The sequence below is a fragment of the Ceratotherium simum genome, chromosome 5 (genome assembly GCF_057802395.1).
Source record: "Ceratotherium simum simum isolate JZ-2026a chromosome 5, ASM5780239v1, whole genome shotgun sequence".
Taxonomy (NCBI): domain Eukaryota; kingdom Metazoa; phylum Chordata; class Mammalia; order Perissodactyla; family Rhinocerotidae; genus Ceratotherium; species Ceratotherium simum.
Genome location: NC_141904.1, coordinates 83065377 through 83079484, shown reverse-complemented (window position 1 = coordinate 83079484; position 14108 = coordinate 83065377). Strand labels below are relative to the sequence as shown.

General features: G+C 46.0%; 1 protein-coding gene across 1 annotated transcript in view; it reads left to right on the top strand.

The window, feature by feature from the left end:
• Positions 1-324: 324 nt before the first annotated feature.
• SRGAP3 (SLIT-ROBO Rho GTPase activating protein 3) overlaps positions 325-14108 on the top strand; it is a 245430-nt gene continuing 231646 nt past the window's right edge. The window contains exon 1 of the mRNA XM_004443413.3: positions 325-1045. Coding sequence (XP_004443470.2) covers positions 979-1045 — 67 coding nt within the window. The 5' untranslated portion in view covers positions 325-978. The remainder of the gene's footprint in view (positions 1046-14108) is intronic.

Genomic DNA, 14108 nt, shown 5'->3' with positions numbered 1-14108 from the left:
TGCACGGTGCAAAGAAAAAGCGGACCTTTTGGAGTTTTGGGAAGAAAAATCGTGAACTCGACTGCTAATGGTAGGAGTTCGCAGGCGCCTCTCAGGCCTTTCCAGCCTGATTCTTTTTCCTGCTGCCTTCCCTTTTGTGCCGTTTTCTTCCCCCTTTTTACTTGCAGTGAGCTCTGCTCTCCTGTAGGCTACAATGTGTCAGTTGTTATAAAATCCGGGAGGTGGGGCTTAGTGACGAAGGCAGTTGGGGAGCGCTCCCTCAGCCAGCCCTGCAGGGCGAGCAGTCCAGCCCCGGTTCATCGGAGCTTAAGCCTTGCAGCAGGAGAACTTCCATGTCGCTCTCCTGGCTTTGATCGTCACTGTACATCAGACCAGAGGCACCGAAAGGAGGGAGGATGCGAGATGACCAGCCCTTTGGCAACCTGACCATCTCCTTAGCAGAGCCTTTGAAAGCCAGCGGGGGGCTGACTTCACGGCCGGCTGAGGAGGAGCCGCACCTCTCGTGGATGTGTGTGTGTGTGTGTGAGCGGGTGAGTGGGTGTGAGTGAGTGAGGGTGTGTGCGTGTATGTGTGCATGTGCATCACGACTGTGTGTGTGCGTGTCGGGATGAGTGCATGAGTGCATGCATGAGTGTGTTTGTGTGTGTGTGTATGTGTGTGAGTGAGTGCTGTTGGTTATTTTTTTGGAAGAAAAATCTTGAAAATCTGGGGCAGGTTACCGTGCTCTGGGGGTGGTGGTTCTTTTGCAAGAGAGCTGACCAGACCAAGCTACTAGAGACATTTTTTGGCGAGTAAAGAGAATTTTCCTCCCAGAGCGAGAGGGATTTTTCCCCTGGCTCTGCAGCCAGTAAAAGAGATCAGCCCCTAAACCTGTGAAATCGACCAGAGCCGTGTGATTATCAGGGCTTGAGAGAGGACTCGGGAAGAAAAGGAGAAATAAATCAAACAGCTTGTCAGTGCCTTTGGCCACATTGGAAGATGTCATCTCAAACTAAGTTCAAGAAAGACAAAGAGATCATTGCTGAATACGAAGCCCAAATAAAAGGTGAGATGCGGGCTGGGGAGTCGTGCCTCCCCTCCCTTTTCCTTTTTCTCTTGCTTTGGCTTTTTTTTTTTCCCCCCTTTCCTCCCTGCCATCATGAAATGTTGTTATGCATCAATAATCTTATTGTGAGGAGGAACAGTGGCGGCCGCACAAGCCCGGACTGGTTTCAACTGCAGAGAGCGCTGGCGCTGGGAGTATGGAGTACAGAGCGGGCACAGTCACTGCATTGCAGGTGTGTGAGGAGGATCCGACGCCCAGCTTTAGGAGTGTCGCCTATACTCCATCATCTTGGCCATGACATGTCACTCTAAGGCCATTTTGACAGTCACCGCCTCCTCCCCTCCCCCCATGCTAAAAGCCCCTTAATATGATGTATATATTTTACAATCTGCTTTTTGTTTTTCTTTCTCCTTTTTGGTTTCTGTTGTTGCTTTGCCTCTGCCTCTTTCTCTGGGCTGGAATTCGCATGCATGTGTGCAGGGAAGCAGCATCCCCAGGCTGCACTTCTTTGTCAGGGTCTCTCCGTGGCCTGGGTCGCCATGGATTAACTGTTATGGGGCATATTGATCCAAATTAATGCAGGCATTTAGGTATAAAGAGGGAGCTCGGTGCAGAAAACGTATTCTCTCCCAGTGTACAGCCCCAATCACCATCCATGCACTAGCGCTTAGAGTCATCAGCCTTCATTCAAAGCCAACAGCTCGGTGTGCCGGTTGGGCTGGTAGGCGCTGCCTGGCTTCCGTGGTGCCGGGAAAGCCTGCCAGGAGGATGAGATGACCTCTGGCTGCTTGTTCCAGCTTTGGAGCCACTGGCTGCACACTCCTCCCGGAAGCTGTTCCCTGAATCCATGCTGGCAAGGTTAAATAGCAAACCGGACACAATCGCATAGACATATGCAGGCAGAATCCTCGTTTGGGCCAGACTAGGGCTTCTCCCACCCTCACAAGTCCTAGGCTCAGCTTTGGCAAGGAAAACCTGAAAGCACCATCCACCGTGTTCGCCCCTTCCCTGAGGATGGACCCTAAGGGAAGTCTGGGCCTGTGCCTCTTAGCATCTGTTTTCTTTCTGGTCACGGTTCTCCTTGCTGTGACACAGGGTATGTTGTGGTCTCTCATAGAAGGAGTCAAGACAAAACACATCTCCAGTGGATGTTGATGCCTGCCCTTGAGGTTATGGGCGGACCTTTGAGCAAGTTGGTTATTTGGGGCTCTGGCGACCTGAGGTTGCCACACCCCCTTCTAGGTGCTGCTGCAGCTCAAGACTCGGTGACCCGGGAAGTGGGGGCGCCTCCCCAGGAGCGGCGGGAGGCCGGACATCCACAGCTGCGCACGCTTCCGATGCTTGGGAAACTTTGGGAGGGGAGCAGCCGTCAGGGGAGGGCTTTGTTTTTTTTCCAGTCTCGCCAGCCGCCTTGTGCCTTTGAGTTCTGGTTCAACTGGCATGCTAATCACCTGGGGGGAGACCCCAGGGCCACATGAGCAGAAAACCCTTCTCTTCGCTGGTCTCCTCCGCCTTAGTCTTTAGTTCAGTGTAGAAAACAGTGACTTAGGATGTTTCAGCCTTGCTGAACATTTAGAAACAAGCCCATTATGGGTCAGAGATTTAAATTCACCCAACTGCTCAATAGAAAAAAAAAAAAAGCCCAATGTCAGTCTTTGCCTATATACTTTTCAGGGAGTTCATATTTTATAAGACCAATTTGGCTGATTATTATTTTTTTTAACTGAGATTCCCATGAAAAATTCCATAGTAGAGAAGGGGCTGTTGAGTTTTGGACAGTGGAGTTTTTAAAAGCATCGTCTTGATAGGAAACGTGTTTATCTCATTTTTAAACGATTGCTACCACTGGGCCCACTCTGCTTGAGGATCAAGTGAGCATTTATTGCTCTAGCTGATTCTTTTACTTTTTACCTTTCACCTTTATTTTAGCAACTAATTAACAAGTACAAGGTAATGCGTTTCAGCAGGAAATTTGTCCAAATGATTTTGTCTCTTCCAGACTCTACATGTCTGCTTTCTGGTTGCAGGAGTTTAATTTTATTCCTTTGGAGTTGACACCCACACGATTTAGGTCAGGATGCTGCTGTGCCCGAAACCGTCTGGAATCTTTTCTGTTCAAATTCTGTTTGTTAATCATCGTCATAGTTATTGATGTGTGCGCAGGGCTCTACAGTTTCTATGGCTCACTCGCAGACATCACAGCTCTCGGCCTACACCACGCACAGAAAGGGTTTGTATGAGCTCAGTTTTGGAGATGAGGAAACTGAGGCATCGTAGTGTTAGATGACTTGCCTAAGGTCACGACGCTGGAAATGTGAAGGCAGCTGGTTGTCTCCCAGGCTCAGAGTTCCCTGTACATTGTTTGCCCGAAGCTGCCCCTTGCAGGATTGATGTCAGTAACAGATGGCAGTTTTGTGGTGGGGCCGGGCTGCTTCTTGATGGCGTTCCATTGTTTACCCTCTTACTTTCATCCCTGGCCTTTGCTGCTTGTCTCTGAAGAATGTTTGACCAATCCCCAAAAATAATGCCTGATGCCAATTCCCTTTCTCCTTGGGTATGATCTGGCCAAAGCAGTGCAAACACTCCACCAAGTTAGACAGATTTTGTCCTCTGTGAATTTTGTGAGGGAGAGCTTTTGATTTTTAAAAATGATACTGAGTTCTTTGTGGACTTATTTATTCTCTTTTATCTCTTTTTGAAGAATTTACTGACCTAACGAAGGGGAAAGTTTTAAAACAGTTCTTTTCTATTGTAAAAAATTTCAGACTCATGCCTTTTCTTGCCTCATCAGATACTTGAATCCCTTTGATTATATACCTGCAACACAGTAGTGTATATACCATATGCTTGCACATTTCCAGTGGTGGGGAACTCACCACCTCCCCAGCCCACAGAGTCTATCTTTGGACAGTTCTGGCTGTTGTAAATGGCTTTTTTTTTTTTTCGTGAGGAAGATCAGCCCTGAGCTAACATCCGTGCTAATCCTCCTCTTTTTGCTGAGGAAGACCGGCTCTGAGCTAACATCTATTGCCAATCCTCCTCCTTTTTTCCCCCAAAGCCCCAGTAGATAGTTGTAGGTCATAGTTGCACATCCTTCTAGTTGCTGTATGTGGGACAAGGCCTCAGCATGGCCGGAGAAGCAGTGCGTCTGTGCGCGCCCGGGATCCGAACCCGGGCCGCCAGTAGTGGAGCGCGTGCACTCAACTACTAAGCCACGGGGCCGGCCCGTAAATGGCTTTTATGTTGGGTTAAATATGTCTCTCCTCCACCTATTGATTCTATAGTATCTTCCCCCTCGGGCTTCATAGAACAAGACAGATGCTTCTTCCCCAAGGCTGCCCATTGTGTGTTTGGAGAGTCTGATCATAGCCCCCCTGATCCATATGAACCATAGCCCATATGGTTATCCTCACTTGCTCATATAAGATGGTTCACTGCTGCTTATCATCTTCACTCTCTTTCGGATCTGCTGCGTCCTGGGTTGCAAATTCCAGTGACTCTGGGTGCTTGGCAAATAGAATAAATGAGTGAAGCTGGCCACTTAAGGTGATTTGTGGCAGCTGGCCCACCATCTCAGTGAGGGCAGTATTAGACGGGGTAGTGGTGATTATGGTAGGCCTGGAAAGCACATGTCCTGTCCAAATGGGCAGTCACTACTTGATTTCAACCAGTTGTTACCATTTAGGAATATAGGCCCAGCCAGATGAGAGCTTTATACTTTTAAAGAGGTTTTGCCAAATGTACCTCCAAAATATTGTACTATCAAAAGCCTTTTTCAAGAGGGCTACTAAATTCTATATGAGATTCTCTACGTGTGGTCAGAAAAGGAAAACAACTATCACTTCCTTTGTGCTGTATTTAATGCTTCTATTAATACAGCGCAAGGGTGGAATTAGCCCTTTTCACTGCCCACCCCCTCATTGCACCACGTATATTATATCTACTATATTTCTTCAATCCACTAGGCTAGGAGCCTTATCAGAGAGAAGAAAATGAACTGAATTTAATATGACTTGTTCTTGGTGACCCCAAACTGGTTTCAAATGGACATTGCTTCCTGCCTGAAAGTGTTCCTTTATGAATGTGTTCAAGAACCCTGCCTGAGAGTGACATCATGTTCTCTAGATGGGAACTGGCAAGCTATAACTTCTTTCTCCTTTTGAAAATCAGAACAACATTTGCCCATCTCCAGCTTTTTGGCACCTATCCTAATTTTCACAATTCCCTCAGAGATTACGGATCATGTTTGGTGATCTTATCTGCAGGCATGCTCAGTATCCTGGGCTTTAGTTCATCTTGCTGTCAGACATCATGTTCTGTTCTGCATTTATTCAGACTTCCTATTGCCATTTCAACCTAAGAGAAAATTGAAACAGAAATGCAGTGGTTGACTTTAGTGTTTCATTTTTTGTTGCATACCTATATTCATTTTAGGCCACCTTCCTAATAGCAAAAGTCTAGAATTTGGGGGAAGAAAAGCAGATATTGAAGAAGATCACAGAGAAACATTTATTTATTCGTTCATTTTGCATTCATTCAATAAACATTGAGTGTCTGCTTTGTTCTTAATCTTGTGCTGGGTGTTGTGAGAGATGCAAAGTATATGATACATTCTTGGCTTTCTAAGAGTTTTCTTGGAATATGGTGATAAAACCAGTGAAGGAGATAAAAAACCAAACACAAAAAAATTCCAACTGAGCACCAGAATGAGTTTAGTCTGAAAGAGATTATACCATACGGTGATTGGACGACCTCCTTAGGAAGCCTCACTACCTTCAGCAGGCTCCAATGAGGAAAGTAGGCTGGGCTGGGGAAACAATGGGGACTAGTGGGGACTGTGGCTGATTAGGGAGCTCACCTAGAGGAGGCAGGCACTGCTCAGCTCCAGTGTGTCATGGCCATGCAGGAATGTGAGCCCAGAGTGGTCGATTCTTTCAGTGTTTCACGATCATCTGGATTTTAAAATGAAATCTCCTGATTTTTATGTTTAATTTTTAAATTTTTTCTAAAAAATTGAGTTGTCTTTTATTATTGAGCTGTAGGAGTACTTTATATATTCTGGATACAAGTCCCTTATCAGATATATGATTTGCAAATATTTTCTCCCATTCTGTGGGTTGTCTTTTCCCTTTTTTGATGGTGTCCTTTAAAGCACAAAAGTTTTCCATTTTGATGAAGTTCAGATTATCCATTTTTTTTTCCTCCTGCTTTTGGGGTCAGATCTAAGAATCTTTTGCCAAATCCAAGGCAATGATGAAAATCTCCTGAGTTTTAAATGGTGGCTCAAATTTTTAAAAAACGGTGTGCTGCCTGAACAAACCTGTCAGTAGGACAGTTTCAGGTGGTGGCCCACCAGTTTGCAACTTCTGGCCTATAAGTTGAAGTCCATAAAAGGTCATGGCGATGGGGCCTTAGCCCGTTTTCTTGTTTCATCTTCTGTCGTTTTCTCTATAATAGGCCTGTGCTCTTATAACCACATCAGACCACTCTCTTCTCTCGGAATCCTTCATACTCTTTCCCGCCTCCATATCTTTCCCCATTTGTGCCTTAGTTCTGCTTAAAATGTAACACCCCGCCCCGCCTTTTTCTTATCTGGCTAACTCCTGACTGCCCGACAATGCCTACACAAAGGATGCCTTCTCCCAGGATGCCTTCCCAGCTCTCCCAGGCAGAATTAGTGTTCCCTCCCATCTGCCCCTCTATTCTGGGCCTTATTATCCTTTATTACAATTTTGTGTTTAGTCCTTTGGCTATGAACTCTTTTTTTTTTTTTTTTTTTTAAAGATTTTTTTTATTTATTTTTTGCCCCCAAAGCCCCAGTACATAGTTGTCTGTCACAGCTGCACATCCTTCTAGTTGCTGTATGTGGGACTCGGCCTCAGGCTGGACAGAGAAGTGGTGCCTTGATGCACACCCGGGATCCGAACCCGGGCCGCCAGCATCGCAGCGCGCGCACTTAACCACCAAGCCACAGGGCCGGCCCGGCTATGAATTCTTGAGGGCAGATATGCTCATGGTCATCTTTGTTTCCCCAATGCGCTTGGCACACGATTGGCAGAGGGCGTGGCTGATACGTTACTAATAAGTTTTACTCTTATAACTGGTAGCCCAAGCAGTTATTTTCTTTGACGTTTGTCTTAGTTAGTGTGGACTGTATAATAAAATTCCATGGACTGGGTGCTTAAACAACAGACATTTATTTCTCATGGTTCTGGAGGCTGGGAAGTCTAAGATCAAGGTGCCAGCAGATTTGGTTCCTGGCGAGAGCCGCTGCCTGGCCTGTAGACGTTGCCTTCCCGCCGCGTCCTCCCATCGTCTTCCCTCGGTGTGTGGAGAGAGAGTGCTCTCTGTCTTCTTCTTATAAGCACTGATCCCATCATGGGGGCATGACTCTCATGATCTCATCTAAACCTAGTTACCTCCCGAAGGCCCCACCCACCCCCAAATACCATCATTTTGGGGGTTAGGGCTTCAGCAGAGGAATTTTGGAGGGACACAAACATTCGGCCCATAACAACATTCATACTTTCTGTTCCATTGACAGAACTTTATTGGTAAAAGAAATATTTTTCATGGTTTGCTGAATTCCCTTGTTTGTCCCTGATAGGGAAGATGTTTATTAGTGGAGATCTGGTGAAGGCTGATGTGTTGAAAGCCCAGGTGATGTTTGATCAGGTGATGTTTGTCACAGTCACAGTGGGGTGTGGCTGGGGAGCACTGCACCCCGGTCACCTCCCAGTCTGGGGAAATCAGTGGGTCTGGGGGTCTATATTGGCCATTTCTGGAGTTTTCACCACCAGAGTTTACATGTCAGGGAAACCTTTCCTTTCCAGAAACATCTATTATTCATTCATTCATTCATTGACTCACTCATTCATTCAGTGACTGTTATAAGCCGTGCTTTAGGCTATAGAGCTTTATTTAGCAGTGGGAATTAATTGATCTTTATTTAGCTCTAGGTCTCGGTCATATATACAGTATCTCATTTTGTGATCCCAATTATTCTGTGAGATAGTTGTTATTATTCCCATTTTATAGATTAAAAGGTGAAGTTCAGAGAAATATAAAATAAGTTGCATCAGGTTGAAGAGCGAACCGTAGCCGAGCTACAGTGTAAACCGGAGTCTTCCAGACTTCCAGTTGTGTAGGGAGGCAATCTGCATACCAAGGCAACGTGGCTCTGAAACCCAGGGTTCCTTCACTGGGGGGCCAGTCTGGGATGGATCTTAATCTGTGGCTTCCTACCCTTCCTAACACTTCCATGCTTCTGATTCAGCCTCTCCTAGTCCCTACTTGATGCCCCCTCGCTGTGCCACATCCCTTCACTTGCACACCAGGGAGTCATCTTTGGGAAAGTGCCTGCTGGAAACACGCCTGTAGACTCCACAGAGGCTGCCAGATCTAACTCTACTAACCTGGAAACAGAGAACCAGAAATTTTAGGTGTCTTCTAGTCCAACTCTCCCACTTTTTTTTTCCTGATGTGGAAACTGATGTTCAGAGAAGGGTTCTGGCTTACACTTCTGGACCATATTTCCATACAGGCAAAAGCTCTAGCTGCTTGGCTCATTGCTGTAGCCTCGTGCCTGCATCTGGGTTGTTGATCAATAGACTTATGGAGTTGAATTGCTCTGGGGGGTGGGGCAAGCCCCGGTGGTGGTGGTGGTGGCCCGGGAGGCAGAGCTGAGTGGTACCTTGGAAAACAGATGAAGCAAGGATATAACAGCATAAGGATTGGAGAGGTCAGGAGGGGATGAGGTTAGGCTGCTTCAGAAACTGGGTTCTTTCCTTGTAGCGGCCAAGAAGGGGACAGGAGTTGACTTCTTAAAGGTGCTGAGTTACAGAACCTCTGGCCTAATGCAGGACTCAGAGAGCATGTCCTGGGCTTGATTTCACTTGTAAATGATTCATTCCTGATGGCTTGCTGGTGTTTATAAAATATCTTGGCTGGCCAGGAGGGGGATCTTGGCTCTATGCTCTTAATTTATTTAATCATTAAGCCAATTTATGTTTGGAGTAGTATTCCCTGAGGTGTGGTCCACGAAATTGGATGTAAAGAGGTGTTGGGTGGGAAAAATAGTTCTGTGGTCAGATGGGTTTGGGGAGTTCTAGCGTAAACTGGGTTCACTAGGTTTGTTTCCCACAGGACTTCTGGGAACCATGAATGTGTTAAGTGTGAATTGCCAAGAAGGGGCCACGGACTTCCCTCAAACTTATTCGATCTTGTAGACCTTTTTCAATGAACATCTCACAAGACTCTGTTCCTGAGATTACATTTTGGAAAATGTCATGCTACATAATGTGTGGATTATCCAGATTCTTTCTCTTTTTGCCTTTTGCCCAGTTGCCTAATTTTTATACTTTTTTCAGAGTGCAGTTTGAAGAGAGGAAGAGGTAAAACAAATGTGTATCCAGCTCAGTTAAGTGATATCAGTGTGGTGTTTTGAGGTCACTTAGAAAATGTGGTTTTTGACATTCGCAATTACAGAGCACTCAACTATTGATTTAAATGGTAATTTGGCAACAGCTCGCCCTTGATCAATATGCGTGGCGTATGCGTGTGTGCCCATCTGTGTGTGACAGTTAAGGGGGTGCACTTGGCTGGAGGCCATGTTCAAGGGGCCTTGATGGACCTCGGCGCTGCCCCGGGGTTGTCTGGTCGATGCCAGGTGACAACGGTGCAGGTGAATACACAGAAGCCCACGGCCCCTGGTGCCTCAGAGTGGACAGAGCTCAGCCACAAAGGCAGGTGCACAAGAAATACGTTTTTCTTTATTTTTCTGTAACTCAATTTCCATTTCACGTCTCTGTTTTGCTGGGGGTGGCAGAAATAAATTTAAGTCAGTTTGGGGTTTCTCTCCCATTTCCGCTAGTGCTGTGTCCCAAGGTCCCGGGCACTGAGGCTGCGCTAAGGGACATCCTTTGTGGTTTATCATCAATCTACTTTGGCGACTACTGAGATACCTCCTTGCTGTGGGGTCTTCAGTTGTCTGTCCCTGCCACTGATCCTTCTTTGTTCCAAACCCCCGGCCTCCTCCACGTGTGCCCGTCTTCAGCTCCTCCGCGTGATTTGCAGGCACCGGGGTTGTCTGGGGCTCACACACCATGCTGGTCGTGAGGGACTCGGGACGCTTGTCTCGGGCCTGTCTTGCCATGCTCAGCACTCACTTTTCCTCCAGATCCTCCCTGGGGCCCTGCCTGGGGAAGTGCCCATTTCTTCTCTATTCTCAGGTTCTGTAAATTTATATGGGGGTTCCCTCATCACCCTCTGTCCCTGGGCTTGTTTGGGATGAGGAAGGGTGAGGTTTTTTTCTTATAAATCCATAAAATCCACCTACGTACAGCTTGGTTGACTGAATCCGGGAAGTCTTTGTCCGTGTGTTGGGGAAAAGCAGGTAACTGGGGTGGTATCCTGGCTCTTTGTCGTCAGACATTCTCTCAAAGCTATTGTTCAATAACTCCCATTCTTTCTATTCTCCCCAAGGGCTAGGCTTTTGATAGTCAAAAGCCAAGAATTGACTCTTTGTATTATTCCTAAGGCAGTGACACAGAATGTCCTCCCTGCCTGAATTGGGCCCAAGAGCTCTGAGGAAAAATGGAAGAAAAACCTTCAATATTTCAAAATATTATTTGCAGTGGATTGCCTTCCTTCTCCACCTCCACCATCCTGGCCCGGACCACCATCACCTCTTGCTGGGAGCATGGCAACGTCCTCCTAACTCAGGGTTTCTCCGCCTCTGCACCACTGACATTTTGGGCTGGATCATGTTTTGTTTTGGAGACTGTCCTGTACAAAGTGGGATGCTGAGAGCACCCCTGACCTTTACCCCTATAAGTCAGTAGCACCTGCCCCCCTAAGTCGTGACAACCAAAAATGTCTCCAGACATTGCCAAATGTCCCCTGGGGGGGTTGGCAAAATAGGCCCCAGTTGCAAGCCACTGACCTAACTGGTCTCTCTGCTTCTTTTGTCCTCATAGTCTATTCTCTCCACAGCAGCCAGCAGTAATCCTCACACAATTTAAATCTAATCATGCCACTCCCCAGTTCCATACCCTCCAATAGCATCTCACTGCATGGGAATCAACTCCAAGCCCCTAGCTGGGCTTACGAAGCCACGCTCTGCCCGCCTCAGCCACCTCACCTCTCCACTCTCCTTGTTCCTTGAATCTCCAAGCTTCAAGCTTTGAGCCTTTGCACGGAGCTTTTCCTTCTTTCTGGAATCCTCTTCCCCTGGATTGTCACGTGACTGGCTCCTTCTTGCTATTCAGCTCTTGGCTTGCATGTCACTTCCTGATCACCCAATCTTAAGTAGCCCTGGAGTAACTGTTAGACCAGTTGATTTGAATTCTCAGCATAGCACTTACGACTATATGGTATTTTCTCGTTTATTTCTTCTCTTTACCAGGATTGAAAGTCTATAAAAACAAGATTTTTGTTTCCCTTGTTCATTTGTGTTTTGTTAGCACCTAGAACAGCACTTGGTGTATAATAGGTGATCATAATATTTGTTGAATGAATGAATGAACCTAGGTGTCCTGGTGATGGACTCTGTACACAAGCACACATAGATATTCTGCTTCAGGGTGCATGGGATTGTACTGGGAATTGCAGTTTAGAGGCATGTAATGAAGCAGATCCAGGCTTTCCCCAAACCCTAACTGAGAGGTAATTCAGGAAGATGAAGAATCCAAAGAAGGGACACTTGTATCTATGCAGAGCCATCTAGCCGATGGCTTAGAGGGAACGAGGTAGAGACTCCAGGTGGCCACTTGCAGGGATACTGCAGGGAATCCAGTATTTTCTGTTGATTGAGTTCCTAGTGTGTGTCTGATATGGGGACACAAAAATGGGTAAAATATACTCCCTGTCCCTGTCTTTGATAGACTCGTTTCCTAGGAAAGATAGTTACAAAAATAGATTAATTAATTATAATACAGTATAGTAAGTACTGGGACAGTGCCGGAACCACACGCTGTGGAAACTCAGAGTGAAAGTGACAGCTTTGCCAGGGAGAGCTGGAGAAGTTCTTATAGAAGAAAGGACTTTTGAGTAGGGTTTTGAAGCATGGGTAGAAGCTCTCCAGGTGGTAAAAGGCATTTCATGAAGAGAGAACAGCATGTGCAAAGGCACAGGGATCATGAAAGGGCCTGAGTACTTGGGAAATGGTGAAAAGTTTGATGTGGCTGAAATCTAGAGTAGGTGGAATGTGGTAGGGGTGGGAGATGAGACTAGAAACAAGAGGAGCTTGAAGCTTCTTTCTAACCGTTGGATCCTATGTGTCTTTGACCCTGGAGATGGTGGATGAGAGTCTTACTTTTTTTTATAACATTTTTTTGTCTGATTATGGATGTAATACATGATCATTATTTTAAAAGTTTTGAAAATACAGAAAAATATAATAAAGAAAAGAAAAGAATCTAGAAGCCACTACCTGAGATAACCGCTATAAACATTCACTGCGTTACCTTCCAGACTTCATATCTCTATTGGTTTTATATCTATATATAACAAAAAGTGGGATCATAGGTCTTGAATGAAAACTTATAAAAATAAAACTGATAGGCAAATCATCATAGGCCTATAGGCTTAGGGCTTGAAATAGACAGAGTATGGCCTAAAAATAAACAGAGTTTGCCAAGTAAGAACATCGATCAGTAAGCATGACTTCCCACGTGTTTTGATGGTCCTTTAGGGCAAGGGATTGGTTTGTTGGAAACCATTCTATTGTGGTAATTGGCTTGTGTTTGCCGCTCTGTCCCACCTTATTTGCATAAAATTGGGGGGAACTGAGCTCACTCATCAAGACCTTCGCTCACCCTCACATTTGTCCCAACCACTTTCAGCTAAAATTTCCCCCCTTCCTGGTCCCATGTAGTCTCACTTCCCTGTTGGTACCAGGCAGCTGTTCGCCTTTGGCAGGAAGTGTTAAAGGAGAGTCTTGTCTGGGGCAGAGAATTCAGCCTCAGCAGCAGGTTACCCCTCCCTACTGGTACCTTTCCTCTGGTCCACCTTTCCTCACTGTTGTTCTCTGCCTGCGTCCCTGGTCATGAGTGGTACTCTGGGAATCCTGACTGCTGGTCTGCTCCCAATAGTGATAACCTGCTATCCCCTTGCCTCTGATGGCCTGTGAGGGTATTTTCAGAATATAGTTTACTAAAGATCAGTAAGTTTTCCAGCTCTTTGTCAGACAGAAAGGCCTGGATTCCTGTAGGTGGGTAGAGTTCTCATCGAGAGATTGGAGCTCAGTGGAAGGGGACAGCTCCATAGAGGAACTTCCATAGCTTAAAAGTGCTTTAAAAGGACTAGAGAGGACACTTAAGAATGAGACAGCTTAGCCACCTTCAGGGACACAAAAGAGTGGGTGTCGCTTCTTGGATTTTCTTTGTACTAAAGAATGCAAACTGGCTGAGCAACATGGCTGCTCTCCAACTGTCATCTCAGTAGGACATTTCCAAGCACAGCTGGCTAGTATGTTACTTTTTACTTTATAGTGTCTTTATTTTGATCGGTGGCCTCTCCAGACGGTATGTTTTGGGTATCCCAAAGATATATCATCTTGGGGAAACTGAGGCAGAGCAACAGTCACTCCCTGGCACCTGGTAACTGATTACTCCTTGATCTCCTACTCTGGTCATTTGGACTCCTGACCTTTTGTCTGGTTGTGGTCTTTTGAGTTTATTTGTCCCTTGACCCTCAGCTAATCTAGGGCTTTAGTCTTGGCCTGATCCTCCTGCTTCAGGCCCCACCCTGAGTATCACTGTCTTCTGGATCTCATACTTGGCATAATATCACCATTGAAACTCCGCGCCAAAAATGATGGAGGCCCTACTGCTCTCTGCCAGAAACGCAGGATTGTTGTGCTATTGGGACTAGTGGGAAAGAAATGCTGAGAATGTGGTGGGCCAGTTCTTTGATTTAATTTAACAAATATTGACTGAGTTCCTACTATGTTTCCTGCCCTCATAGACTTTATAATTCTGTGAGGAAGACAAATTTTAGCTTGTAATTACAAAACTGTTGAGTATTATGAAAGAGTGGTATGGAGTTCTTGGGGGAACCTGTC